The 27,660-nt window shown below is 49.9% G+C and overlaps 1 protein-coding gene across 1 annotated transcript; it reads right to left on the bottom strand.

The window, feature by feature from the left end:
• Window positions 1-23,930: 23,930 nt before the first annotated feature.
• Window positions 23,931-27,348, bottom strand: CLEC4G (C-type lectin domain family 4 member G). Its single transcript, XM_026455492.2, is given in 11 exon segments — window positions 23,931-24,453; window positions 25,020-25,084; window positions 25,086-25,151; window positions 25,255-25,277; window positions 25,280-25,396; window positions 25,587-25,676; window positions 25,991-26,095; window positions 26,262-26,324; window positions 26,514-26,567; window positions 26,909-27,019; window positions 27,294-27,348. Coding segments are annotated over 11 exon segments (1,053 nt in total). The 3' UTR covers window positions 23,931-24,149.
• Between the last annotated feature and the right edge of the window lie 312 nt (window positions 27,349-27,660).

Below are 27,660 nucleotides of genomic sequence, written 5' to 3' on the forward strand. Positions count from 1 at the left end.
AAACCATCCGAGAACTTAGTGGCATAAAACAGCTATCTTTTTTTTTTGAGACGGAGTCTTGCTCTGTTGCCCGGGATGGAGTGCAGTGGTGGGATCTCGGCTCACTGCAAGCTCCGCCTGCTGGGTTCATGCCATTCTGCCTCAGCCTCCCGAGTAGCTGGGACAAGAGGCACCCGCCACCACATCTGGTTAATTTTGTGTTTTTAGTAGAGATGGGGTTTCATCTTGTTAGCAAGGATGGTCTCGATCTCCTGATCTCATGATCCACCCGCCTCAGCCTCCCAAAGTGCTGGGATTACAGGTGTGAGCCACCGCACCCGGCCTTTTTAAAATATGCTCATGGTTTTTGTGGATCTGAAGTTTGGACAGGGCATGGTGGGGATGGTTTGTCTCTGACATCTAGGGCTTATGGTGGGGAGACTGAAAGAGTAGGGGAGCGCCTACAGTAGCTGGGAGCTGGTATCTGGTGGCTGGGATTATCTGGAAGCTTCTTCATTCACATGTCTGGTTCCTGGACTGGGATAACTCAAATGATTGAAGTCTCTTGGGGGATCGATTTCTTTCTCTCTCTCTCTCTCCCTCTCCCCCTGTAGCTTTAGGAACTCTCCATGTGGTCCCTCCACATGACATCTCCATCACTGTAGTCTCAGGGTAGTTGAACTTTTTACATGGTGTCTCAAGGCTCTGGAAGTGAATCTTTCTGCAAACAAGACAGACGCATGATGTTTTATGATCTAGCCTTGGAGGTTATATAATATCGCTTCTGCTGTACTCTATTGGTTGAAGCAATCCAAGCCTGTTCAGATTCTAGGAGAGGGGATAGTGAGTTTGCCTCTCTAGAAGAGCCTTGTCAAAGTGTTTTCAGCTATGTTTTGAAGTTGCCAAAGCATTCAAGAGTAGCCAGATTTAGCCAACCCATCAGCTGACCCCAGATGCATAAATGAGCCCAGCTATACCCAGCAGAACTTTCCAGCTGAATCTGACCCAACTTGGTGAACCACACAATCATGTACCAAATAAATTATTAGCCTAAGCCATTAATTTTAGGAGCATTTTGTTATGCAGCAATAGCTAACTGATACATCCTTGTAGGTGTATGGTATTCACTAAGCCTAATATTGGCTGACCACATCCAGGACCCCTACACAGTGATGCAAGCCAGCAGATTTATCCAGTGACTCTTCTATGTCTGTATTCACCCCGCAATTTATCACCCCTGGTTTTACCTGTCATGACAATTACACCCATCCACTGCTCCTTGACAATTCTGTGAATAGAATTCCTGAATGTAATAAAAAATTGTTGAATTGAAGCAATCTCTAGCTATTCCACTCTAAAACCACATAGCTTACCCCATTGCATCTTTCATTTTACCAATATTAATTTATCACCTACTATATGCCATTCACTGTTGTTTTGGTTTGTTTTTTGAGACAGAGTTTCACTCTGTCACCCAGGCTGGAGTGTAATGGCGTGATCTCAGCTCACTGCAACCTCTGCTTCCTAGGTTCAAGTGGTTCTTCCACCTCAGCCTCCCGAGTCGCTGGAACTACAGGATGTATCACCATGCCTAGTTAATTTTTGTATTTTTGGTAGAGATGAGGTTTCACCATGTTTCCCAGGCTGGTCTCAAACTCCTAAACTCAAGGGATCCACTCGCCTTGGCCTCCCAGAGTGCTGGGATTGCAGGCGTGAGCCGCTTGCACCCAGCCATGGCCATTTAGTTTCTACAACCAGTTTGAACTTTCACTCTTGGCTGATTGGAACTTGGTTGGTTTCTCACTTAGTTCCTGCCCTGGCTCCTTCCTCTGACTTTGCTACCCAGTGTAGCCTCACTGGCTCCAACTCTGGAGAAACTTGAAAGACAGTCCAGCTGTGACTCTCTTTCCTTCTTGCCTTCCCAGCAGCAAGAGTGAATTTGGATAGTAAAGATTTGTAAATGACAGGCACATTTTGAGGTCAGGCAGAAGAGGAGCCCATGAAGGAGATGGAGAAGGAGCGGTCAGGCAGACAGGAGGAGAACCAGGAGGTGAGGCCATCAGGGAAGTCTTGGGAGAGGAGTTTCAAGGGAGGGGGAGGGAGTGGCCACCCATTAATGAGTGGAAACAAGATAGAAACAAGTCTTGTTGGCTTTCACAAAGGAACGGTAGTTATTCTCCTTGGTCATTTCAGGAAAGTGGTGGCAGGTGGGGCAGCCATCAGAGCATTAGAGGGAGCAGGTGAAGGCAGAAGTGAAAACGCTTTTTCTTTGTTTTGTTTCTGTTTTTTTTTTTTTTTTTAAGAGTAATGATTTGATTTTTTTAAACTTTAAGTTCAGGGGTATATGTGCAGGATGTGCAGATTCATTATATAAGTGAACATGTGTCATGTACAGATTATTTCATCACCCAGGTACTAAGCCTAGTATCCATTAGTTACTTTTCCTGATCCTCTCCCTCCTCCCACTCTCCAACCTACAATAGGCCCCAGTGTGTAGTTCCTCACTATATGTCCATGTGTTTTCATCATTTAACTCCCACTTACAAGTGACAACATGTGGTATTTGGTTTTCTGTTCCTGTGTCAGTTTGCTAAGGATAATGGCCTCCAGCTTTATCCATGTCCCTACAAAGGACGTGATCTCATTCTTTTTTATGGCTGCATAGTACTCCATTGTATATATGTACCACATTTTCTTTATCCAGTCTATCATTGATGGGTAGATTCCATGTCTTTGCTAGACAGCCCTTTTTCTTTTATTTCTTTCCTTTTGTAGAGACCGAGGTCTCACATTGTCACCCAGGCGGGAGTGCAGTGGTGTGATCATAGCTCACTGCAGCCTCAGCCTCTTGGGCTCCCCTTCTGACGTTCCCATGCACCTCGCTGAGAGCTACCACCACTCAGTAAAAAAACTTGCACCCACCCTCCATTCAGATCACCCAATTGGATCACATGTGATCCAATTTTTCCGGCACACTAAGGCCAAAACCCCGCGAGAGAGAAAGCCCTCTGTCCTTGCAATAAGGCAGAGTCTAACTGAGCTCATGAACATCAGCCACCTGCGGACGGCAAAACTGAAAGAGCACGCTGTAACACATGCCCACGGGGCCCTCAAGAGCTGTAAGTATTCACCCCTAGACACTGCCATGGGGTTGGAGCCCCACAACCTTCCCGTCTGCACGCTCCCCCTGGAAGTTTGAGCAGCGGGGTACCGAAGATGTGAGCCACACCCCCTGTCACACGCCCTGCAAGAGGGACAAGGGAACCTTTTCTGTTTCACTACCAACATCCCACGGAAGGGGTGGGAGCAACCTCACCAGGGTTGCCTGGCTCCTTGGGCTTACACACTTCCTCCATCTTCTCCTTCTCTCTACTCCCTTCGCTCTCCATCCCCTCTCTGGACTGTGGGTTTTTTTTTTTTTTTTTTTTTTTGAGACGGAGTCTCGCTCCGTCGCCAGGGCTGGAGTGCAGTGGCCGGATCTCAGCTCACTGCAAGCTCCACCTCCTAGGTTCACGCCATTCTCTTGCCTCAGCCTCCCAAGTAGCTGGGACTACAGGCGCCCGCCACCTCGCCCGGCTAGTTTTTTGTATTTTTAGTAGAGACGGGTTTCACCGTGTTAGCCAGGATGGTCTCGATCTCCTGACCTTGTGATCCACCCGTCTCGGCCTCCCTAAGTGCTGGGATTACAGGCTTGAGCCACCGCGCCCGGCTGACTGTGGGTTTTTATAACCCCATGTATTGCAGCCCCTCCTCAGAACTACATCTCCCTAAACCAGGAAGAAGAGCAAGGAACAGGATAGGGGCACACACCCTTCCTGAAAAGTGGGGTGAGTGATGAAGCACCTGACACAGAGGAGAGTCATTTAGAGGCCAGGCAGAAACTAGCCAGTCACCTCCAGTGCCAAAAGACTCTATTTGAACCCATATACAACGCTGATACCTTGAGCCTCACTTTTTGGGAGTCTCAGTTTCCTCAGCTGTGAAATGAGACAACTACAGTGCCTCACACTGTTATTGTGAGTTTTATTTATTTATTTATTATTTATGTATTTTTTGAGACGGAGTCTCACTCTGTCACCCAGGCTGGAGTGCAGTGGCGCAATCTCAGCTCATGGCAACATCTGCCTCCCAGGTTCCAGTGATTCTCCCGCCTCAGCCTCCAGAGTAGATGGGATTACAGGTAAGCACCACCCTGCCTCGCTAATTTTTGTATTTTTAGCAGAGACGGGGTCTCACCATGTTAGCCAGGATGGCCTTGAACTCTTGACCTCAGGTGGGTCCACCTGTTTTGGCCTCCCAAAGTGCTGGGATTACAGGTATGAGCCACCATGCCTGGACATGTTACTATGAGTTTTAATATAGTGCACTAGTAATAGGTGTAAATTGCCTGTTTGAATGATGGATACTCAGTAATTACAGCACTTAAGATTTATCAGGCCGGGCCTGGTGGCTCACGCTTGTGATCCCAGCACTTTGGGAGGCTGAGGTAAGCAGATCACTTGAAGTCAGGAGCTCGAGACCAGACTGGCCAAAATGGTGAAACCCTGTCTCTACTAAAAAATACAAGAACTAGGACCGGGAAAACTGAGACACTGCCGGGCTGGGAGTGCTGCAGCCCCAGGAACAGTATGTTCGAGTGAAAGGAGACCATGTGATTGGCATAGTAACAGCTAAATCTGGAGATATATTCAGAGTTGATGTTGGAGGGAGTGAGCCAGCTTCTTTGTTTTACTTGGCATTTGAAGGTGCAACTAGAAGAAACAGACCATATGTGCAGGTTGGAGATCTCATCTATGGCCACTTTGTGGTTGCTAATAAAGACATGGAACCAGAGATGGTGTGTACTGACAGCTGAGGATGAGCCAATGGAATGGGTATCATTGGGAACCATGGTCTTCTTTTTTTTTTTTTTTTTTTTTGAGACGAAGTTTCGCTCTTGTTGCCCACGCTGGAGTGCAATGGTGCGATCTCGGCTCACTGCAACCTCCGCCTCCCAGATTCAAGCAATTATCTTGCCTCAGCCTCCTGAGTAGCTGGGATTACAGGCATGCACCACCACACCCAGCTAATTTTGTATTTTTAGTAGAGACGGGGTTTCTCCATGTTGGTCAGGCTGGTCTCAAACTCCTGACCTCAGGTGATCTGCCTGCCTCTGCCTCCCAAAGTGTTGGGATTACAGGCGTGAACCACTGCACCTGGCCCTAGGTGGACTTTTTAAATGGATCAGTTGAGCCAAGAAACTATGGGTTTCCTGGGGAAAACTTTTTTCAGGTGAACGTCTCCCCATTTAAATACTCAGGAGACAAGGTATAAATGTACATACTATCTTATTAGAGTCCTAAATAAAATATTTTTATAGGCAAGTTACTGGTTTTCACCCATGCTTTTGTGGGAGAGAAAATCATGCAAAATCATGATGTATTTTTTTTTTTGTTCTATACAACAAAGTTTGCTAAGACATTAAAAAAATACAAAATACAAAAACTAGCCAGGCATGGTGATGCACGCATATAATCCCAGCTACTGGGGAGGCTGAGGCAGGAGAATTGCTTGAACCCAGGAGTCAGAGGTTGCAGTGAGCAACCAGCCTGGGTGATACAGTGAGTGAGACTCTGTCTCGAAAAAAGATTTATCAGACATTGTTCTACATACTCTACATAACATAGCTAGTTTAATCCTGAGAGGAGAAGAGTGGTCAAGAGCAGGCCTGAAGCTCACAGCTGGCTTTGGTGTTGCTAGGAGCTGCCATGGCCTTGCTAGGTGACCATGGTGTTCTAGGAGCTCGTCTGGTCCTCCAGCTGATCATGGCATTGCTAGAACTTTGCCCAGCACTTCCAATTATCAAGGTGCTGGTACGTTTGGTAGCTGGCGAGAGCCTGCTTCCTAATTCATAGATGGTGACTTCTTGCTGTGTTCTCACATGGTGGAAAGGGTGAAGGAAGCTTTCCAGGGTTTCTTTTATAAGGGCACTAATGAAGCCTCTGACCTCATGACCTAATTACTAACCCCAAATTACCACCTCCTAATAGCATCATCTTATGGGTTAGGATTTCAACATATGAGTTTTAGAGGTAATTAAACACTCAGCTCATAGCACTCTCTTTTATCAATCATGGCGTTAGCCTCAGTCTAGTCTTTACTCCTTGCATATTAAGATTTATTAGTTCTTTGGTGGCTCACGCCTGTAATCCCAGCACTTCAGAAGGCCGAGGCAGGTGGATCACTTAAGGTCAGGAGTTCGAGACCAACCTGGCCAACATGGTGAAACCCTGTCTCTACAAAAACACAAAAAATTACCTAACCGTGGTGACAGGTGCTTGTAATCCCAGCTTCTTGGGAGGTGGAGGTTGCAATGAGCTGAGATTGCCTCACGCCTCACTGAACTCCATCCTGGGCAACAGAGCAAGACTTGGTCTCAAAAAAAAAAAAAAAAAAAAAGACTTATTAGAATGCCTAGTCATAAGATTACCCCCTCTTCCTGATAGCATCCAACCTAGAATCCTCCCCTAAAGAACTTAACACAAACCCCACTCTCCTACTGAGATACCTCATGGTTATGAAACTATCTCCGTTGTCCCATAGAACTTATATTAATGACTTCTTTCAATAAACATAGAATTGACTTGAGAAAGTTACATTTGTCTTATCTGAGTTCCTTTCCAATGACACCAACCATCAGGCCTCCCAGATGCTATCAAGGAGCTAAAACTTAGCAGAACACACCTGGACAATGAGATGTCAGACCCCTCACCCATCATGATTGCCTAATTGACCATCTGCTTCCTGTTGACCAGCTTCTCTTCCTTACCCTACCTAACTGTCATTTTCTCACACATTGTTACATTTCTTCCCTGCTATATAAACCCCTAATTTTTAATTAATTAATTAATTTATTTTTGAGATGGAGTTTTGCTCTTGTTGTCCAGGCTGGAGTGCAATGGTGCGATATCAGCTCACCTCAACCTCTGCCTCCTGGGTTCAAGCAATTCTCCTGCCTCAGCCTCCTGAGTAGCTGGGATTACAGGCATGTGCCACCACGCCTGGCTAATTTTGTATTTTTAGTAGAGACAGGGTTTCTCCGTGTTGCTCAGGCTGGTCTCGAACTCCCGACCTCAGGTGATCTGCCTGCCTCGGCCTCCCAAAGTGCTGGGATTACACGCATGAGTCACCATGCCCAGCCTAAACGCCTAATTTTAATCAGTCAGGAAGATGGATCTGAAACTGATCTCCCATCTCCTCGGTTGCAGCACCTAATTAAAAGCTTCTTCATGGGCAGTACTAGTGTCTCAGTGATTGGCTTTCTGTGTGGCAAGCAGCTGACTGAACTGGTGTTTCAGTAACAGCTACCTGTGGTGTGTATTCTCCTTTGCTGTGACAAGTAATACATTGAAATTTGTTCAACTGGCTGGGCATGGTGGCTCATGCCTCTAATTCCAGCACTTTGGGAGGCTGAGGCAGGCAGATCACTTGAGGTCAGGAGTTCAAGACAAGCCTGGCCAACATGGCGAAACTCTGTTTTTACTAAAAATACAAAAACTAGCCGGGCATGGTGGCACGCATCTGTAGTCCCAGCTACTCAGGAGGCTGTGGCAGGAGAATTGCTTGAACCTGGAGGATGGAGGTTGCAGTGAGCCGGGATTGCACCACTGCACTCCAGCCTAGGCAGCAGAGCGAGACTCCGCCTCAAAGAAAGAGGAAAAGAGATGGGAGGGGAGGGGAGGAAAAGACATTTGTTCAACCACATGTGTGATTCTGGTGTTCTCTGACTGGGTGGGTGAGGCGGACACTAACAGTCTTCACAATAACACTACGAGAAAAGCACAGTTATTATCCTGCTTTACAGAGGAGAAAATTGAGACACAGAGAGGTCAACAATTGACTGTGGTCACACAGCTTGTAAATGGTAGGGCTGGGATTCGAACCTAGGCAAGTTGCCCCGAGTCCATGCTTAATCACTACACTAAGCAGACCCAAATTTGAGGACAAAAGGAATTTATATGGGAGGCAGCTGCAGAAAATGCCAGTGGTGGGAAGGGGTTCTTTATTTCTTCATGTGGACTTCTTTTTTTTTTTTTTTTTTTTGAGACAGGGTCTCACTTTGTCGCCCAGACTGGAGGGCAGTGGCGTGATCTCAGCTTACGTCAACCTCGGCCACCCGCGTTCAAGTGATTCTCCCACTTCAGCCTCCCAAGTAGCTGGGACTACAGGCACATGACACCACACCCAGCTAATTTTTGTATTTTTTGGTAGAGACGGGGTTTCATCATGTTAGCCAGGCTGGTCTCAAACTCCCGAACTCAGGTGATCTGCCTGCCTCAGCCTCTCACAGTGCTGGGATTACAGGCAAGAGTCACCATGCCTGGCCTTTCATGTGGGTTTGAGTTAGTGTCTAGTGTTCTTTCATCCTAAAGTATTCCCTTCATTTCATAAACGTTACCATTTAAAGTGTATAAAGTATACAATTCAGCGACATTTAGTACATTTACAATGTTGTGCAACTGTCACTACTATCTAGTTCCAGAACATTCTCATCACCCCAAAAGGACATCCCATCCTTATTTATTTATTTTTGTTTTTGTTGAGAGAGGGTCTTCTTCTGTCACCCAGGGTGACTGCAGTGGCACAATCACGATTGAGTGCAGCCTCAGCCTCCTGGGGTCAAGCAATCTTCCCACCTCAGCCTCCTGAGTAGATGGGACCATGGGCATGTGGACCATGCTCAGCTAATTTTTAAATGTTTTGTAGAGATGAGGCCTCGCTATGTTGCCTAGGCTGGTCTCAAACTCCTGGCCTCAAGTAATCCTCCTCCCTTGGCTTCCCAGGGTACTGGGATTACAGGCGTGAGCCACCACGCCCAGCCTCCCATACTTACTAAGCAGTCACTCCACACTCCTGCCTCCCTGCAGCCTTGGAAAACCCTAATCTGCTTTGGCCTCCCAAAGTGCTGGGATTACAGGCGTGAGCCACTGTGCTCGGCCAACAAATTGTCTTATGCCCATGCATTTATGTATTGTCTGTGATGCAGATGCATTTGTGCTACGACAGCAGAGTTGTAGCAGAGAGCCCTCCAGGCCCCCCAAAATTTACTATTTGGCCCTTTTCAGATGTTTGCCAACCTTTGGTCTAGAAGGTTACATTCTGGAGCAAACAGATCATAGACAGATAAAGAAAGGCAGATCCTAAAATTAGCCGGGCGTGGTGGCGGGCACCTGTAGTCCCAGCTATGGAGAGGCTGAGGCAGGAGAATGGCGTGAACCTGGGAGGCGGAGGTTGCAGTGAGCCGAGATCGCGCCACTGCACTCCAGTCTGGGCGACAGAGCAAGACTCTGTCTCAAAAAAAAAAGAAAAAGAAAAAAAGGCTGGGCGCAGTGGCTCAGGCCTGTAATCCCAGCACTTTGGGAGGCCGAGACGGGCGGATCATGAGGTCAGGAGATCGAGACCATCCTGGCGAACACGGTGAAACCCCGTCTCTACTTAAAAAATACAAAAAACTAGCCGGGTGAGGTGGTGGGCGCCTGTAGTCCCAGCTACTCAGGAGGTTGAGACAGGAGAATGGCGGGAACCCGGGAGGCGGAGCTTGCAGTGAGCCGAGATCGCGCCACTGCACTCCAGCCTGGGCGACAGAGCCAGACTCCGTCTCAAAAAAAAAAAAAAAAAAAAAAGGCAGATCCTGAATCTGGCCCCCTCCACTCACCCGCGCTTCCCAGTTATGAAAGGTAACACAATCCCCACGTCTTCTTTCTTGAGTTGGTGTGAGTTGGAGCCACGAAGGGGAGTGAAAATGATGTGGTCCTCATTGCTTTCAGAGTTTCAAACCCAACTCCAGGGTTTATCACCTGATGGGCTGTGGGCAGGTGACTCATCTCTGAGCCACTATGCTCGTAGTTAAAATGAGAATGAGAGCAGCTGTATTACAGGATTCTTTGAGGTCATATCCAAAAAGCACACAGCACAAAATAAGTGCTCATGAAATGCAGAGGCCGGGTGTGGTGGCTTATGCCTCTGATCCCAGTACTTCATTTTTCTGTTTATTTTTGTTTTTGTTTTGAGACAGAATCTCGCTCTGTCACCCAGGCTGGGTGCAGTGGCACGATCTCGGCTCACTGTAAACTCCACCTCCCAGGTTCAAGCGATTCTCCTGCCTCAGCCTCCCAAGTAGCTGGGATTACAGGCTCCTGCTACCACACCCGGCTAATTTTTGGATTTTTAGTAGAGACGGGATTTCACCACATTGGCCAGGCTGGTCTCAAACTCCTGGACTCAAGCGATCCATCCGCCTTGGCCTCCCAAAGTGCTGGGATTACAGGCGTGAGCCTCTGCATCCGGCCACTGCAATCCTAGCACGTTGGGAGGCCAAGGCGGGAGGATCTCCTGAGTCCAGGAGTTCCAGACCAACCTGGGAAACATAGTGAGACCCTGTCTCTACAAGTAAAAAATTAGCCGGGCATGGTGGTGTGGGCCTGTGGTCCCACCTGCTCAGAAGCCTGAGGCAGGAGAATTGCTCAAGCCCAGAAGGTCGAGGCTGCAGTGAGCTGAGACTGTGCCAAAGGTTGCTCCACTGCACTCCAGCCTGGGTGACAAAGTGAGACTGTCTCAAGGAAAATAAAAAAGAAACAAAAAAATCAAGAATAATCCCTATTAAATTGGAGGTACTGTTGTGAATTCATGGTTTTCAAAATCTAGATAAATATCTAGATAAATATAGAAGTAAGTTTGTGTGGTGTGTGTGTGTGTGTGTGTGTTCCCATTTATCTGCTAAGAGGATCTGGGAGCCACACACCCCAATAACAATGGGCACACTTAACACCCAGATCATTTCTGACTGCCAATCTCCACCTAGCCCAGGGCTTTTTGGAAAAATTAGACCAGCCTGGGCAACATAGCAAGACCCCATTTCTTTTTTTTTTTGAGACGGAGTTTTGCTCTGTCAACCAGGCTGGAGTGCAGTGGGGTGATTTCGGCTCACTGAAAGCTCCACCTCCCAGGTTCAAGCCATTCTCCTGCCTCAGCCTCCCGAGTAGCTAGGACTATGAGCGCCCGCGACCACACCCGGCTAATTTTTTGTATTTTTAGTAGAGACGGGGTTTCACTTTGTTAGCCAAGATGGTCTTGATCTCCTGACCTCGTGATCTGCCTGCTGTGGCCTCCCAAAGTGCTGAGATTACAGGAGTCAGTCACCGCGCCCGGCCCAGCAAGACCCCATTTCTACAAAAAATTTAAAAATTAGCCAGGCACGGTGGCGTGCTCCGGTAGTCCTAGCTACTTGGGAGGCTGAGGCAGGGTTGGGGGAGGGGGAAGCCTAGAACATCTAGTTAGGCCAGAAAGGAAGAAAAAACGCTCAGCAAAAAACCAATAGGAATATGTCAAAAGGACCTTGAAGCCAGAGAGAAAAGCTTTCACTGGCCAAATTAAAGATAATTTAAGCATCAAAAGGGAAAAAAAAGAACGTCAGCAAAATGACAGAGTAAAATTTGCCTTTCTACAAAAGCAACGAAAAAAATCAGTAAAATTTGACAGAATCAACATTTTCACAACTCTGGAAATTAACCAAAAGCTTACAGTAATTTGCAGAGCATTTAATTAAAAAAAAAAAAAAAAGCACATAAAAAAAATCAGCAAGCTCTGTAGAATTTTAACTCACTCTAGTCTTATTCCCAGCTCTCCAGCTTGGAGGGTAGCCTTGAAAAATAACAACAGCTCACAATCTTGATACCACAGGGAAAGGAACGGAGGTGCAGCTCCTTCAAAGCCTCATTCAAGATATGATCTTTTGTGTGTGTGTGTGCGTGTGTGTGTGTGTGTTGCAGTGGCGTGATCTTAGCTCACTGCATCCTTCTCCTCCTGGGTTCAAGCGATTCTCCTGCCTCAGCCTCCTGAGTAGCTGGGACTACAGGCACCTGCCACCATGCCTGACTAATTTTTGTGTTTTCAGTAGGGACAGAGTTTCACCATGTTGACCATGCTAGTCTCAAACTCCTCACCTCAAGTGATCCACCCACCTTGGCCTCCCAAAGTGCTGGGATTACAAGTGTGAGCTGCCGTGCCCGGCCAAGAAGAGTCATTTATTGACCTGTTTAGTGGTACTCTGGAAGACCCTGCTCTGAAAGGCCTGACCCCACTTGAACCTACCCAAGGCTAAACATTTCTCCCCAGGGGCTACTTGTTAAATGTTTTCACATCATAGCTGCCTGTGGCAATACTTAACATTTGGGGAAATAATAGCCTAACTAAAAATCTTAGAAGGAAAAGGGCCAGGCGCAGTGGCTCACGCCTGTAATCCCAGCATTTTGGGAGGCCGATGCGGGCGGATCACGAGGTCAGGAGATCGAGACAATCCTGGCTAACACGGTGAAACCCCGTCTCTACTAAAAGTACAAAAAAATGAGCCAGGCGTGGTGGCAGGCGCCTGTAGTCCCAGCTACTTGGGAGGCTGAGGCAGGAGAATGGCGTGAAACGGGAGGCGGAGCTGGCAGTGAGCCGAGATCGCACCACTGCACTCCAGCCTGGGCGACAGAGCGAGATTCTGTCTCAAAAAAAAAAAAAAAAAAGAAAGAAAGAAAAAAAAAATCTTAGAAGGAAAAATGAAGGCATTACATGTTCAGAGGGACTTTTGAAAAATTCTGACATATTTCTGGGGATATGTGCATGTTTAGGAAGGACCTGAGACAGCCCTAAGCTCACACCGCTAGCTGACCTTGAGGCTCTGTGCAAGCAGGAAGTAAGAGCTAAAGCAGAGTTGTAAATTTCCTGAGTGAGTGTTGAAGGTGTGTACCTAATAAGTACACGGAGCTCCTTGGCAAAGACTGGCAGACTTCTTCTGATTCCAGACATTCAAGGCAATCTCTGTCCAATCATTAGCTAACCATGAAGCCAACTGAGCAGAGACTTCAGTGGCCATGACAGAGAATATAGACTTTACAGCTGTAGTTCAGAAAAGTCATAAACAGGCCAGGCACAGTGGCTCACGCCTGTAATCCTAGCACTTTGGGAGGCTGAGGTGGGTGGATCACCTGAGAGGTCAAGAATTCGAGATCAGCCTGACCAACGTGGTGAAACCCTGTCTCTACTAAAAATACAAAAATTAGCCAGGCGTGGTGGGGCGTGCCTGTAATCCCAGCTACTCAGGAGGCTGAGGCAGGAGAATCACTTGAACTCGGGAGGCAGAGGTTGCAGTGAGCCGAGATCGTGCCATTGCACTCCAGCCTGGGTGACAGAGCGAGACTCCATCTCAAAAAAACCAAACCAAACCAAAAAACTATTTGTTTTTATAAATAAATTATTATTATTATTATTTTTAGAGACAAGGTCTTGCTCTGTCACCCAAGCTGGAGTGGTGCAATCATGGCTCACTGCAACCTCAAACTCCTGGTCTCCAGCAATCCTTCTGCCTCAGCCTCCCAAGTAGCTAGGAGTAAAGGTGCATACCACCACACCTGGCTAATGTTTTTTGAGACAGAGTCTCACTCTGTTGCCCAGGCTGGAGCACAGTGGTGCAGTCTCAGCTCACTGCAACCTCCACCTCCCAGGCTCAAGCGATTTTCATGCTTCAGCCTCCCAAGTAGCTGGGGTTACAGGCACCTGTCCCTATGCCCGGCTAATTTTTGTATTTGTAGTAGAGACGGGGTTTCATCATGTTGTCCAGGCTGGTTTTGAACTACTGACCTCAAGTGATCCACCTGCTTTGGCCTCCCAAAGTGCTGGAATTACAGATGTGAGCCACCACGCCTGGCCAACTTTTACATTTTTTTGTAGAGAGAGGATCTTGCTGTGTTGCCCAGGCTGGTCTCAAATTCCTGGCCCCAAGCGATCCTCTCCCCTTGGCTTCTCAAAGTGCTGATATTAGAGGCATAAACTAATACATGATTATTTGTAAATAAAGTTGTTTACGAAACAACTAGGGGCAGGCTGATGAAAGGGAGGAGATGGAATATGTTTTCTTCACTGCTGTATCCTCAGTATCAAGAACAGCACCTGGCTCGTGGTAGGTTTTTGTTCTCCATCAATGTGTGTTAAAGGAATAAATTGATAAATTAGTATTGCTTGTATGTTTGTGGTGGAGAAGTGGTTGACATGACCAGAGTGACCCATGCTGGTGGAATGGTTGAGCAGAGTGTGGGAGATCCACTTGGGAACAGGTGGCAGACCTATTGGAGGAGACTTTATTTCTTAAACAGGGTGGGGGCCGGGCATGGCGGCTCATGCACTTTGGGAGGCCAAGGCGGGTGGATCACCTGAGGTCAGGAGTTCAAGACCAGCGTGGCCAACATGGTGAAACCCCGTCTCTACTTAAAAAAAAGAAAATTAGCTGGGCATGGTGGTGCATGCCTGTAATCCCAGCTACTCAGGAAGCTAAGCCGGAGAATTGCTTGAACCCAGGAGGCAGAGGTTGCAGTGAGCAGAAATCATGCCATTGCACTCCAGCCTGGGCAACAACAGTGAAACTCCCTCTCCAAAAAAAAAAAAGGGATGGGGTGGGGAGGGAAATGACTTTTTTTTTTGAGATGGAGTCTCGCTCTGTGGCCCAGGTTGGAGGGCAGTGGCACAATCTTGGCTCACTGCAACCTCTGCCTCCCAGGTTCAAGCAATTCTCCTGTCTCAGCCTCCCCGGTAGCTGGGACTACAGGTGCACACCACCATGCCCGGCTAATTTTTGTATTTTTAGTAGAGACGGGGTTTCACCATGTTGGTCAGGCTGGTCTCGAACTCCTGACCTCAGGTGATCCATCTGCCTCGGCCTCCCAAAGTGCTGGCACTATAGGCATGAGCCACCACTCCCAGCTGGGAAATGACATTTGTTAGGTACCTGTGTGGTACCAAGAGACCTGTGCAAGGTTCTTTTTCATGATAGCCCTATAAAGTAGGTCTGTGTCACCATTTCACAGATGGGGAAAACTGAGGCTCAGAGAGTTTGGATGACCTGCTCGTGGCAACCCAGCAAGAGGCAGAGCTGAAGTCCCCGGTCAGGTCTGCACGGCTTGATATGCTTTTTGTGCTTAGCTGGGCTTCCTGAAGGGGTGGGGACTTTCTTACCTCTAGAGACACTGGCAGAACGAGAACATCAACCCCCTGCCCCTAGCTGGAAAGCCAAACATGATGCTTTCTCCTGGGTGGGGTATTCCCCCCCCATATTAATTATCTATCAAGCCTTTTACCTGGTGTTCAGTGTCTCGGGATTGGATTGGGGAGTAACCCTCTGTTTTCCTTTTTGGGCCTTTTAGGTCTCACTGGATAACGTTCAGTTCCTCCAAAAGAGCACATCCTTTTTTTCACTTCCTGATTTTTTTTTTTGAGATGGAGTTTTGTTCTTGTCGCCCAGGCTGGAGTGCAATGGCACAATCTCGGCTCACTGCAACCTCCGCTTCCTGGGTTCAAGCGATTCTCCCGCCTCAGCCTCAGGAGTAGTTGAGATGACAAGCATGCACCACCATACCTGGCTGAGTTTTGTATTTTTAGTAGAGTAGGGGTTTCACCATGTTGGTCAGGCTGGTCTTGAACTCCTGACCTCAGGTGATCCACCTGCCTGGCCTCCCAAAGTGCTGGGATTACAGGCGTGAGCCACTGCACCCAGCCTGACTTCGTGATTTTTGCACAGCTGATCTCTCTCGCTGAAAACACTCTTTCTCCCGCCACCACATTCGATTTCTCCTTGTACGATTCATCCTTTAGAATGTAACCTTTCCCCCTGCATGTAACCTCCTCCAGGAAGTCACCCTGGATTCAGGTGCCTACTCTGGGCTCTCCCAGCCCCTTGTATGCACCCTGTGCAGAATTTCCCTGTTTTCCGATCTGTCTCCCCTGTCCTGACTATGAGCTCCCAATGGGGGATAGTGTTAGCCTGATTCATGCTGTAGATCTGGTGTTCAACACAGTGCCTCGCAACCAGTAGGTGCTCAACAAATGTCTAGTGAACAAACTAAGTTAGTGAGTAAAATGTTGGCTCCATGCCACTTCCTGGTTCAACTTTTACACCACACACAGACACATGTCTACTCCATTCTACATTCACCTCCATCGTCTCACCCCTCTCTCTCTCTCTCTTTGAGACAGGGTCTTGCTCTGTTGCTCAGGCTGGAGTGCAGTGGCATGATCATAGCTCACTACAACCTCGAGCTCCTGGGCTCAAGCAGTCCTCCTGCCTTAACCTCCTGAGTAGCTGGGACTACAGCGGCACACTGTCATGCCCATATATATATTTTTTCTTTTATTTTGAAACAGGGTCTTGCTCTGTTACCCGGGCTGGAAGGCTGGAGTACAGCAGCGTGATTACAGCTCACAGGAGCCTCGACCTCCTCAGGGTTAGGTGGTTCTCTCACCTCAGCCTGCCAAGTAACTGGGACTACAGCTGTGCACCACCACTCCTGGCTAATTTTTGTATTTTTTTGTGGAGCCAGGGTCTTGCTATGTTGCCCAGGCTGGTCTCTAGATCCTGTGCTCAAGCAATCCTTCCACCTCAGCCTCCCAAAGTGCTGGGATTAAAGACTTGAACCACTGCTACTGGCCTCATCTCTCTCTCTCTCTCTCTCTCCCTCCCTCTTTCTTTCTCTCTTTTTTGAGACAGAGTCTCAATTTGTTGCCCAGGCTTGAGTGCAGTGACATGATTATGGCTCACTGCAGCCTTGACATCCCAGGCTCAGGCAGTCCTCCTACTTCAGCCTCCTATGCAACTGGGACTACAGGCACTCACCGCCACGACTGGCTAATTTCTTTTTTTTTGAGACAGGATCTCACTATGTTGCACCAGTTGGTGTTGAACTCCTGAGCTCAAGTGATCCACCCACCTCCGCCTCCCAAAGTGCTGGACTACAGGCATGAGCCACCGCACCTGGCCCACTTCTCTTTTACTAACAAATCTCATCATCATTTGATACTACCTCCTCCAGGAAGTCTTCTTTCTCCACCCACTTGAAGTCCCTTTCCTAACCTCTTGGGCTGCACAGACCTGCCACACCCTCGCTTTGACCTGAGAGTAGGAGGCTTTCCCTGATGATCTGCTACAGGTCACACCCCATTCACGTGCCCCATGACTGAGACAGGCACCACGTGGTACTCTAGAGACTCGGCCTCCTTTTCTGGGATGTGCAGGCCGGGCTGGCCTGGGCTCTCAAGAACTTGCTGGCACCAGACTTCCAGAACCTCAGCTAATGTCCACAGACCCAGCTTGGGGCCACCTGCCAGGGCCAGCCTGGGAAGGAGGTCGTGGCTTTCTGTTAGACCAAGCAGGGCTGTCCGCAGTTCTGGGCACATGCCCTAGAATGGGGCATACGTTTTTCCCTGGGACCTGTGCCAGAGATCTGGGTCTAGCCTAGAGCCTGAAGCCTTTTTGCCCTCTCACTTCTGCTCAGGAAGGGACCACCGTGGGCTGTGGGTAGGAATTAGGGAACGGTGGCCTTCTGAGTTTCCTGCCAGGCCAGACAGTGCCACCCAGACCCTTAAGGCAGCCTCAGCCACAGGCTGATGGAACAGAGACCAACCAGGCATGGTTATCACACCTGTAATCCTAGCGCTTTGAGAGGCTGAGGTAGGAGGATCACTTGAGGCCAGGAGTTTCAGATAGCCTAGGCAACATAGCAAGACTGTGTCTCTACAAATATACATATATATATATATATATATATATTTTTTTTTTTTGAGATACTTTTGCTCCTGTCGCCCAGGCTGGAGTGCAATGGTGTGATCTCGGCTCACTGGAACCTCCACCCTCTACCCTCCACCTCCTGGGTTCAAGCGATTCTCCTGCCTCAGCCTCCTGAGTAGCTGGAATTACAGGCACGCGCCACCACACCCAGCTAACTTTTGTAATTTTAGTAGAGAGGAGTTTCACCGTGTTGGCCAGGCTGGTCTTGAACTCCTGACCTCAGGTGATCCACCTGCTTCGACCTCCCAAAGTGCTGAGATTACAGGCGTGAGCCGCTATGCCCAGCCAAAAAAATTGGTTTTTTAAATTAGCCAGATGTGGTGGTGTCAGAGGCATGTGAACCAGAGCAACTCCATCTTAAATAGGAGCTGGGTAAAATGAGGCTGAAACCTACTGGGCTGCATTCCCAGATGGTTAGGCCTTCTGTCACAGGATGAGATAGGAGGTCGGCACAAAATACAGGTTTTAAAGACTTTGCTGATAACACAGGTTGCAGTAAAGAAGCCGGCCAAAACCTACCAAAACCAAGATGGTGACAGCAATGATCTCTGGGCGTCCTCACTGCTACACTCCCATGACAGTGCCATGACAGTTTACAAATGCCATGGGTCAAGAAGTTACCCTCTATGGTCTAAAAGGGGGAGGCATGAATAATCACCCCTTGTTTAGCACATTATCAAGAAATGACCATAAAAATGGGCAACCAGCAGCCCTCAGGGCTCCTCTGTCTGTGGAGTAGCCATTCTTTATTCCTTTACTTTCCAAATAAACTTGCTTTCACTTTACTCTGTGGACTTGCCCTGATTTCTTTCTTGTGTGAGATCCAAGAACCCACCTGGCCTCAGGTCATCCGCCTGCCTTGGCCTCCCAAAGTGCTAGGATTACAGGCGCGAGCCACTGCGCCTAGTCTGAACCTCTTTTCTTTATAAATTACCCAGTCTCAGGTATGTCTTTATTAGCAGCATGAGAACGGGCTCTGTCCTATCAGCCTCTCAGGAAATCACACAGGGCTTCTGCAGGGAAAGGCACCCCCCCCTTTTTTTTTTTTTTTGAGACAGGGTCTTGCTCTGTCACCCAGGCTGGAGTGCAGTGGCGTGACCTCAGCTCACTGGAACCTCTGCCCCCCAGGCTCAAGCCTCTCACCTCAACCTCCTGAGTAGATGGGACCACAGGTGTGTGCCACCATGCCCAGTTAATTTTTTGTATTTTTGGCAGAAACAGCTTTCGCCATGTTGCCCAGGCTGGTCTCAAACTCCTGAGCTCAGGCAATCCACCGGCCTAGGCCTCCCAAAGTGCTGGGATTACAGGTGTGAGCCACCGTGCCTGGAGTACAGTGGCGCGATCTTGGCTCACTGCAAGGTTCGCCTCCTGGGTTCATGCCATTCTCCTGCCTCAGCCTCCCAAGTAGCTGGGACTACAGGCTCGGGCCACCACGCCTGGCTAATTTTTTGTATTTTTTTTTTAGTAGAGACAGGGTATTACCGTGTTAGCCAGGATGGTCTCGATCTCCTGACCTCGTGATCCGCCTGCCTCGGCCTCCCAAAGTGCTGGAATTACAGGCATGAGCCATCGTGCCCGGCCTGATTTGTTTTTTAAATAGAGACAAGGTCGTTTTCTGTCACCCAGCTGGACTGCAGTGTCGTGATCATAGCTCACTGTAACCTTCAACTCCTGGGCTCAAGTGACCCTCCTGCCTCACCCTCCTGAACAGACAGGACTACAGGCATGTACCACCATGCCATGCCCAGCTCATTTTTGTTTACTTTTTGAGACAGAGTCTTGCTCTGTCGCCCAGGCTGGAGTGCAGTGGCACAATCTTGGCTCACTGCAAGCTCCGCCTCCCAAGTGGCTGGGATTACAGGAATGTGCCACCACACCCACTTTTTTTTTTTGTATTTTTAGTAGAGATGGGGTTTCACTGAGTTGGCTAGGCTGGTCTTGAACTCCTGGTCTCAAGTAATACTTCCACCTCAGCCTCCCAAAGTGCCGGGATTACCTTGCCTGGCCAGCTCATTTATTTTAAAATTCTTTTTGGCTGGGCGGGGTGGCTCATGCCTGTAATCCTGGCACTTTGGGAGGCCAAGGCAGGTGGATCACCTGAGGTCAGGGGTTTGAGACCAGCCTGGCCAACATGGCAAAACCCTGTCTCTACTAAAAATACAGGAATTAGCTGAGCGTGGTGGCTCATGCCTGTAATCCCAGCTACTCAAGAGGCTGAGGCAGAAGAATCGCTTGAACCCAGGAGGCAGAGGTGGCAATGAGCCGAGATCGCGCCATTGCACTCCAGCCTGGGCGACAGAGTGAGACTCCATCTGATTGATTGATTGATAGATAGATAGATAGATAGATAGATAGATAGATAGATAGATAAATAAATAAAACAAAACCAAAAAAGAAGAGCTCACCAGAGACAGGAGCCTGAAACAAAAGTGCTGGTGGAAAGGTTTATGGGGTGCCAGTTTAGGCAGTCACACCTGCGTAGGACACCTCCGGGAAACCGTAGGGGGCCCTGAGGAGAATCATCTCCCCAAACCATTAAGTTCCCAGGTTGGAGAGCATGACCTGCTCTGCGGCTTTACACAGAATGCCCTGGGCTGAAACACTCCCTTGAAGCACTGGAATGTGACCAGACATCCTGGTTCCTTGTAAAACTAGCCCCCACCAGCTGCAGCCTGATAAGTTAAAGATTATCTTCATAGTTAGACATATGCTTTTGGCTTAAAGGAAAGTCATACAACCGCCACTGCTATAGATCTTTCCAATGACGTACACTCCCCCTCCTTCACCGTTTCACCCCGTACCAGCTGCTTCTTAGATCAAAAGACTGTACTCAATACATTTTCAGGCAACCAGAGCTCTGGGCCTTTTGCAGCCTTCACTCGAGTAACTGGTCCCCTGGACCTGCTTTAAAATCTTAACTTGTCTTTGCTCGTTCCTTTGTCGCCACCGGATTTCGGGTACCCATGGGTAGTGTTGACGCTGGACCCCAACATCTGGCGCCCAACGTGGTATCCCCAAAATAACCTGGTGAAGGAATGCTCTAGCGTGGAAGACGAAGTGCCGACAGATGGAGGACTCTCGAGGACGAAAAGTTTTTTTTTTTTTTTTTTTTTTTGAGACGGAGTCTCACTCTGTCGCCCAGGCTGGAGTGCAGTGGCGCGATCTTGACTCACTGCAAACTCCACCTCCCAGGTTCACGCCATTCTCCTGCCTCAGCCTCCCGAGTAGCTGGGACTACAGGTGCCCGCCACCTCGCCCGGCTAGTTTTTTGTATTTTTTTAGTAGAGACGGTGTTTCACTGGGTTAGCCAGGATGGTCTCGATCTCCTGACCTCGTGATCTGCCCGCCTCGGCCTCCCAAAGTGCTGGGATTACAGGCGTGAGCCACCGCGCCTGGCCGATGAAAAGGTTTTTAAGCTCTGCAGGTAAGCGGGGCGCTCGGAGAATTCCAGGGTAACAACAGGAAATTATGGGTTGGCCTGAGAGTAGACACAAGAATTATTTGAGGCTGGGCGCGGTAAAATTCAGGCTCACCCTACCGTTCATTACGGTGAAGGAGCAATTTCCCTTAAAATGGATGACCCAGCGCTCTGTCTGGGTCGAACAGTGGCTGCCCCCTAAGGAAAAACTGGGGGCGCTTCATGAAATAGTTAAAGAATTGCTAGAAAAAGGACATGTTTCACCCACTTTTTCTCCTTGGGATTCCCCAGTATTTGTAATTAAGAAAAAGTCCGGCAGATGGCGCATGCTGACCGACTTCCGAGCGGTCAACGCTGTCATTCAACCGACAGGAGCTTTACAACCAGGGCTCCCATCCCATCTCCTGTTATAATCCCTAACGACTGGCCGCTTGTTATTATAGATTTAAAAGACTGCTTTTTTTTTTTTTTAACAATTCCTTTAGCAGAGGCAGATTTCGAAAAATTTGCCTTTACCATTCCTGCTGTTAACAATAAAGAACCTGCAGCCAGATATCATTGGAAGGTTTTACCCCAGGGTGTGTTAAACAGTCCCACAATTTGTCAAACTTTTGTAGGCAGAACTATCCAGCCTGTTAGAGATCAATTTCCAGATCTGTGCAGCAAAAAATAGAGACCAGCTTATTCAATGTTATTCATCTTTGCAAAAGGCAATTACAAACACTGGATTGCTTACAGCACCTAACAAAATTCAATCAACCACTCCTTTTCAGTATTTGGGAATGCAAGTACAGGAGAGAGCCCTTAAACCTCAAAAGGTTCAAATTAGAAAAGATTCTTTACAAACCTTAAATGATTTTCAAAAATTGTTAGGAGATATTAATTGGCTTTGGCCCACTTTAGGAATTCCTACTAATGCTATGTCTAATCTCTTCTCAATAATGAGGGGAGAGGCCGGGCACGGTGGCTCAGGCCTGTAATCCCAGCACTTTGGGAGGCCAAGGCAGGCAGATCACGAGGTGAGGAGATCGAGACCATGCTGACTAACGTGGTGAAACCCCGTCTCTACTAAAAATACAAAAAATTAGCCAGGCCTGGTGGCGGGTGCCTGTAGTCCCAGCTACTCGGGAGGCTGAGGCAGGAGAATGGCGTGAACTGGCGAGGCGGAGCTTGCAGTGAGCCAAGACCATGCCACTGCACTCCAGTCTGGGTGACAGAGCGAGACTCCGTCTCAAAAAAAAAAAAAAGAAAAGAAAAAGAAAAGAAAGTTAAGGCACGTTGAAGATTGTCTGTGAAAGTCGTGAAAAATGTTATAAAAAGGAATTTATGCAAGAAAGGTTTTATAATCTTTGTTTTGAAGGTATAAGCAAGTTTTAAAATAATAACTGTAAAAAATTCTGTATGTAAACATATTTGCTAAAGTTAAAAAGGTATCATCCAGTTTTCCTATACACTAAACATTAAAATAAAGCACAAGTTTTCCTTAAAACACTAACCTGCTCTTTAAAGATTGAAAAAGTCTTTTAGTGCAGGTACCACCCCCTAGAATTTCCAGTACCAGCCTGAAGACTATGACCTCATCAAGGGATGGAAAGAAGAAAAAATTCAAGCCCAGCCTAAGAAAGACCCTACAGGAACTGCAGCCTCAAGAATGCAGCTTCCACAAACAATACAGGCCCCAGACATCATGCTGAAGAAGCAGAAGACTAAGCCAAATAATTCATTCATTTTTAATTCTCTCACTTTTCCTACTACCTATACCTACCACACTCTGTTAAGCTCATATCTTAAATCCGTCTTTCTTCTGCCCTGTTACTTTGACAAACACTGCCTTGTCAGCTTCTAATAACATAACTGCTTGGCTAAAATAATTAACATACCCCTAGCGGGGTTCCTCATTAATAACATATAGTAAACTAAGATGCCAAGTAACACTACAGGTCACTCTTTGACTGGAAAAAAAAATGTTGCTAACTATACTCATGTTTGTCTTCTGTTATTTACTAATCCTAGGAAGCAAAGCTGGAATAAGAGCAGTGACCTCCTTGCCTGACAAACCTGTGGCTGCACATATCTACGCTCTGCAATCAAAAAACCCTAACACAGAAAACAAAAAACGGGGAGGTATTGGGATTCACTCAGGATCGTGGCTATAATTGTGATAATTGCTACAGTGGTAAGCCTTCCTGGGGCTACAGCAGCCCAAAATTATACCTATTGGATATATGTCCCATTCCCACCTTTAATTAGGCCTGTCACTTGGTTGGAACCCCCCGGTTGAGGTTTATGTTAATGACAGTATTTGGATGCCTGGACCAACTGATAACCAAGGCCCTATTCATCCAGAGGAGGAAGGAATGTTAATAAACGTGTCCATTGGTTATTGCTTTCCTCCTATACGTCTGGGGCCTGCAGCAGGATGGATCGATTGAGCCCAGGAGTTTGAGGCCAGCGTGGGCAACATGGTGAAACCCCATCTCTACAGAAAATACAAAAATGAGCCAGGTGTGGTTGTGCACGCTTCTAATCCCAGCCGCTTGGGAGGCTGAGGCAGATGGATCACTTGAGGTCAGGAGTTTGAAACCAGCCTGGGCAACATGAAGAAACCCTGTCTCTACTAAAAAATAAAATGTTAGCCAGGCATGGTGACACACGCCTGTAATCCCAGCTACTTGGGAGGCTGAGGCAGGAGAATCCCTTGAACAACTGTGAGGCAGAGGTTGCACTGAGCTGAGATTGTGCCACTGCACTCCAACCTGGGCAACAGAGTGAGACTCCATCTCAAAAGAAGGAAAGAAGGAAGGAAAGAAGGAAGGAAGGAAAGGAAGGGAGGGGAGGGGAAGGGAGGGGAGGGAAGGGAAGGGAAGGAGGAAGGAAGAGCTCACCAGAGCCAGGAGCCTGGATCCACTTCTCAAACCTTTACTGATGCTCCCCCAGGCTGCAAAGAGAGCTTTGGAGGAAGTACCATTCTCCCCTTTGCAGGAAAGTGCAGGAAAACCAAATAGCTCCATTCCTCAGTTGCCTGACCTTGGCTAGGAGGAGAGATGGGGTCAGACCACTGGGATCCAGAAATGGAGAGTTTGGAGCCAGTGAAGGTTAGGTTAGGTCTCCATGAGGTCAGAGCAGAGGTCCCAGAGTGCAGGCACTGGACAGGGCTGGGCCTGGCCGATTGGTTCTCGCAGTGGTGGATGGGGAAAAGAATATCATTGCCAGTGGGTTCCAGGAGCCGGGATGGTGCATAGCACCCCGTTGGGCACTGGGCATGGCTCTGGAGCACCGGGCGGGTTCAGCACCATGCCTCTTCTCACAGATCCGGCCAGCCTTCTCATCACATGGTGGGTCCATCCACAGCCCCATGCCCAGAATCATGACACAGGCCTCGCACCCCCAACATTCACTGTGTTCCCCCTGTAACCAGTGGTTGCAGCAGTTGAATGGGGGGTGTTGCTGGGAATCTAGGCTGAGGATGGACTCGGGACCCCCGTCTTCCATCCCAGGCTCTAGCCTGTTTATTGCTTGGGTCTACCCTAGACACCCTAAATGTCTCACCTGAGTGTACACTTGGGATATAACTTACTAACGCCCAGAATTTAACCCAAGGACACTTTCTAGGGTCTAGCCTGCCCATCCCTAAGAATTGAGCCCCAGCCAAGCGGGTCCCTGAGATCTGGCCAAAGCATGTCTTTTTTTTCTGAGACAGAGTCTCACTCCCTCTCCCAGTCTGGAGTGCAGTGGCGCGATTTCGGCTCACTGCAACCTCTGTCTCCCAGGTTCAAGTGATTCTCGCGCCTCAGCCTCCTGGGTTAGCTGGTGCGCCACCACACCCGGCTAAGTTTTTATATTTTTAGTAGAGACGGGGTTTCGCCACATTTCACATGCTGGTCTTGAACTCCTGACCTCAGGTGATCCGCCCGCCTCGGCCTCAAAACATGTCCTCTAGAGTCTAACCTGTGGCCCCCAGGTTTCACCAGGAGCCCTTCCCCTAACCTGAAGCTGAGTGGGACTCCGTCCACCCACGAAGAGCCCTGAACCTTGCACAGATGTTGCACCGCACAGATGTTGCACCGCCTTGCGGCCGATCCAGTATTCAAGGGCGCTAGTGTGATGACTCAGGAAGTCCTAGAAAGGAGGAGACACCTGAGCCTGCAGAGTCCTGCCCCTCCCGCGCCGCCCCACCGCCTGGCCACGCCCCCTCGGGTGAACGCCCCCTCCTCCTGCACACCTGCTCCTCCAGGCCCCCTACAGATGTGTGCTGGCATCGGCGCAGTGGCCTTGCACCTCTGCCCACGTGGTCTTCCGCACAGAGAAGTAGTAGCAGGAGCTCCCGAAGGGCAGCCACGACGTGGGACACGGCTCACAGGAACCTGCGGGGTGGCGAGGGTCAGAGAGGTCGAGCAAACCGAGAGGATGCAGGGGGTAGGGGTTTGGCCCCAAGGACCCAGGGGTGGAACCACAGGACCAGGCCAAGGTCAAAGAGCGAGGCACACGGGCAGGGTCCACTTACACCCTCCCACCCCCCTTCCCCCCGCTACCCCCTTTCCCCGTCACCGTCACTGTTCTGCAGCCTCACGGCCTCCAGCGCCAGGAACAGCCCAGGGCGGACGTCCTCGCGGTCCCCGCCGGCTTCAGCCAAGCCCTGGGTCACTGCGGGGTCAAGGGAATGGGGATTTTGGCTGGGCTCAAGGTCAGGGGCAGGATCGTGACTAGCTAAAGGTCAGGACCCCTGTCCGTAGTCACTGTACCCTCGGTGCCGGCGACCAGGATGGCACAGGGTCAAGGACGGTTACAACTGGGCAGGGTCCAGGTGTGGCCGGCGCTAGGAGTGACAGTCAAGGTCAGAGTGCAGCGTCAGGGTCAGGACGGGGTGCATGATCGGGGTCAGGGGTCAGCACTCAGGACGGGGTCGGGGTCGGGGCACAAGGCCAGGACTCAGGGCTGGCGTCGTGTCGGGCTCTCACCGCGCTCAAGCAGTTCCCGCAGGGCGCTCTCCTGCTCCATCAGCTTTGCCTGTGCCTCCCCAAGCTCCGCGCGCGTGGTCTGCAGCTGCGTCTGCGTCCGCGAGCCTAAGAGCAGCTGGACCAGAGGGGCGAGGACCGCGAGGATGGGGCGGGACTTCGGAGGCCAGCCCGTCCCGCCCGGCTCGCCGCAGGCCTCGCCCCCGTCCCCCCTCCCATCCCGGCCACAAGACCCCTCCCCTGCGCGCCCACAGCCTCGGCCTCGCCCCCTCACAGCAGCTGCGGCAGACTCCGACCTCCTCCTTCAGGGCACCCAGCGCCGCCGTCTGCTTGGAGGCTGGAACGACCCCCGCCCCAAAACGCATGCCCGCCGGGTCACTTGGGAGGACTCAGGGTCCCCCTTCCCCATCCCGGGGCCAGCCTCAGGGACCATAGGGCCCCCGCGCACCCGAGACTCCATCTCCTCGGTCTCAGACGCTCCCGCCCCGCACGGCCGGGGGGCCCAGGAGTCCCGCTCTGCAAGCACCGTTTGTCCTCAGCAGGTCCTGGTAGCCGAGCAGCTTCGCGCGCTCCGTGGAGGCTGCGGAGAGAGGCTCCTGCAGGTAAGGCCAGGGACTGGGGAATCCTCCCCTCGCCCGTGGGGTGCGGGGTCCCCCGACTCGGAACCACGGAGCGAGCCGGCAGTCGTAGAGCGCACACGATGTGCACACAAGTCGATGGGAAACAAACGCGCGGGGACTCGCACACATACGAGTACGCCATGTGCACACGCGTGAGTGCCCACGGCCAGAAGATGTACACACACTCTGCTCACATTCAGACGCGAGCAGGACGCCAGGGCACAGTTGGTGCGCCATGGAGTGGGGGTTTTGTGTCCCCAGGGGGGTCGGACGCAACGCTTCCCCACTGAGGGTCACTCACCCTTGGACAATAGGATACTCAGGATCACAGCCCACAGGTCTGTGGCGACCAGGATAGCTAGGGCCAGGAAGAGGGGTCTCCGGCTCCAGTGCACCCAGCGTCCCCAGTGCCCTGACAGAACAAGGACGGCATGCTGGGTCCCCTAGGACTGAGCCCTGGAGGCCTGGGTTCCTCCCAGGAAACTGAGATTCAGAGAAGTTAAGTAACTTGCCTGTGGTCACACAGCTTCTAAGTGGCAGAGTGGGAATTGGACCCTGGTCCAACTGGCTCTGTGGCCTGTGGTGTCTCTCCTGCACCCACGACCCTGGCCCGTCTTGGCTCTTCCCTCCCCTCCCCCATCAAACCCCAGACACGGGCAGGGATGAGGCAGTCTGGTTGCTCATACCTCCAGGGATCTCCTCCGAGCTGCCGCCCCACTTGCTATACCTGGTGGTGTCCATGGCGGTGCAGGCACCCAGTCCCTGGCAGAGATATAAATTTCACCCCCGTCCTCACTGGACCTACGCACTTCCTTCCTTCCCATTTTCTTGGACTCAACTCTGGCAACAGGGACCCAAGGACCAATCACAGGGTTGGGCCCTTTCTGGGCTGGGCTGAGCTGGGCTGGGAGTGAGGCGGGGTATTCCAGCCTCCCGGTCCTCGTCGCTGCAGCTCCATCCCCAGGCTGGTGCTGGAGGCTTCCCTGCTGGCTCCTGAGAAAGCCCCCAAGGTGTAGCTCCCCAGGCCAGTTCAGGTCCCTCCTCAGAGGCTGG

The sequence above is a fragment of the Piliocolobus tephrosceles genome, chromosome 21 (assembly GCF_002776525.5).
Source record: "Piliocolobus tephrosceles isolate RC106 chromosome 21, ASM277652v3, whole genome shotgun sequence".
Classification (NCBI taxonomy): Eukaryota; Metazoa; Chordata; class Mammalia; order Primates; family Cercopithecidae; genus Piliocolobus; species Piliocolobus tephrosceles.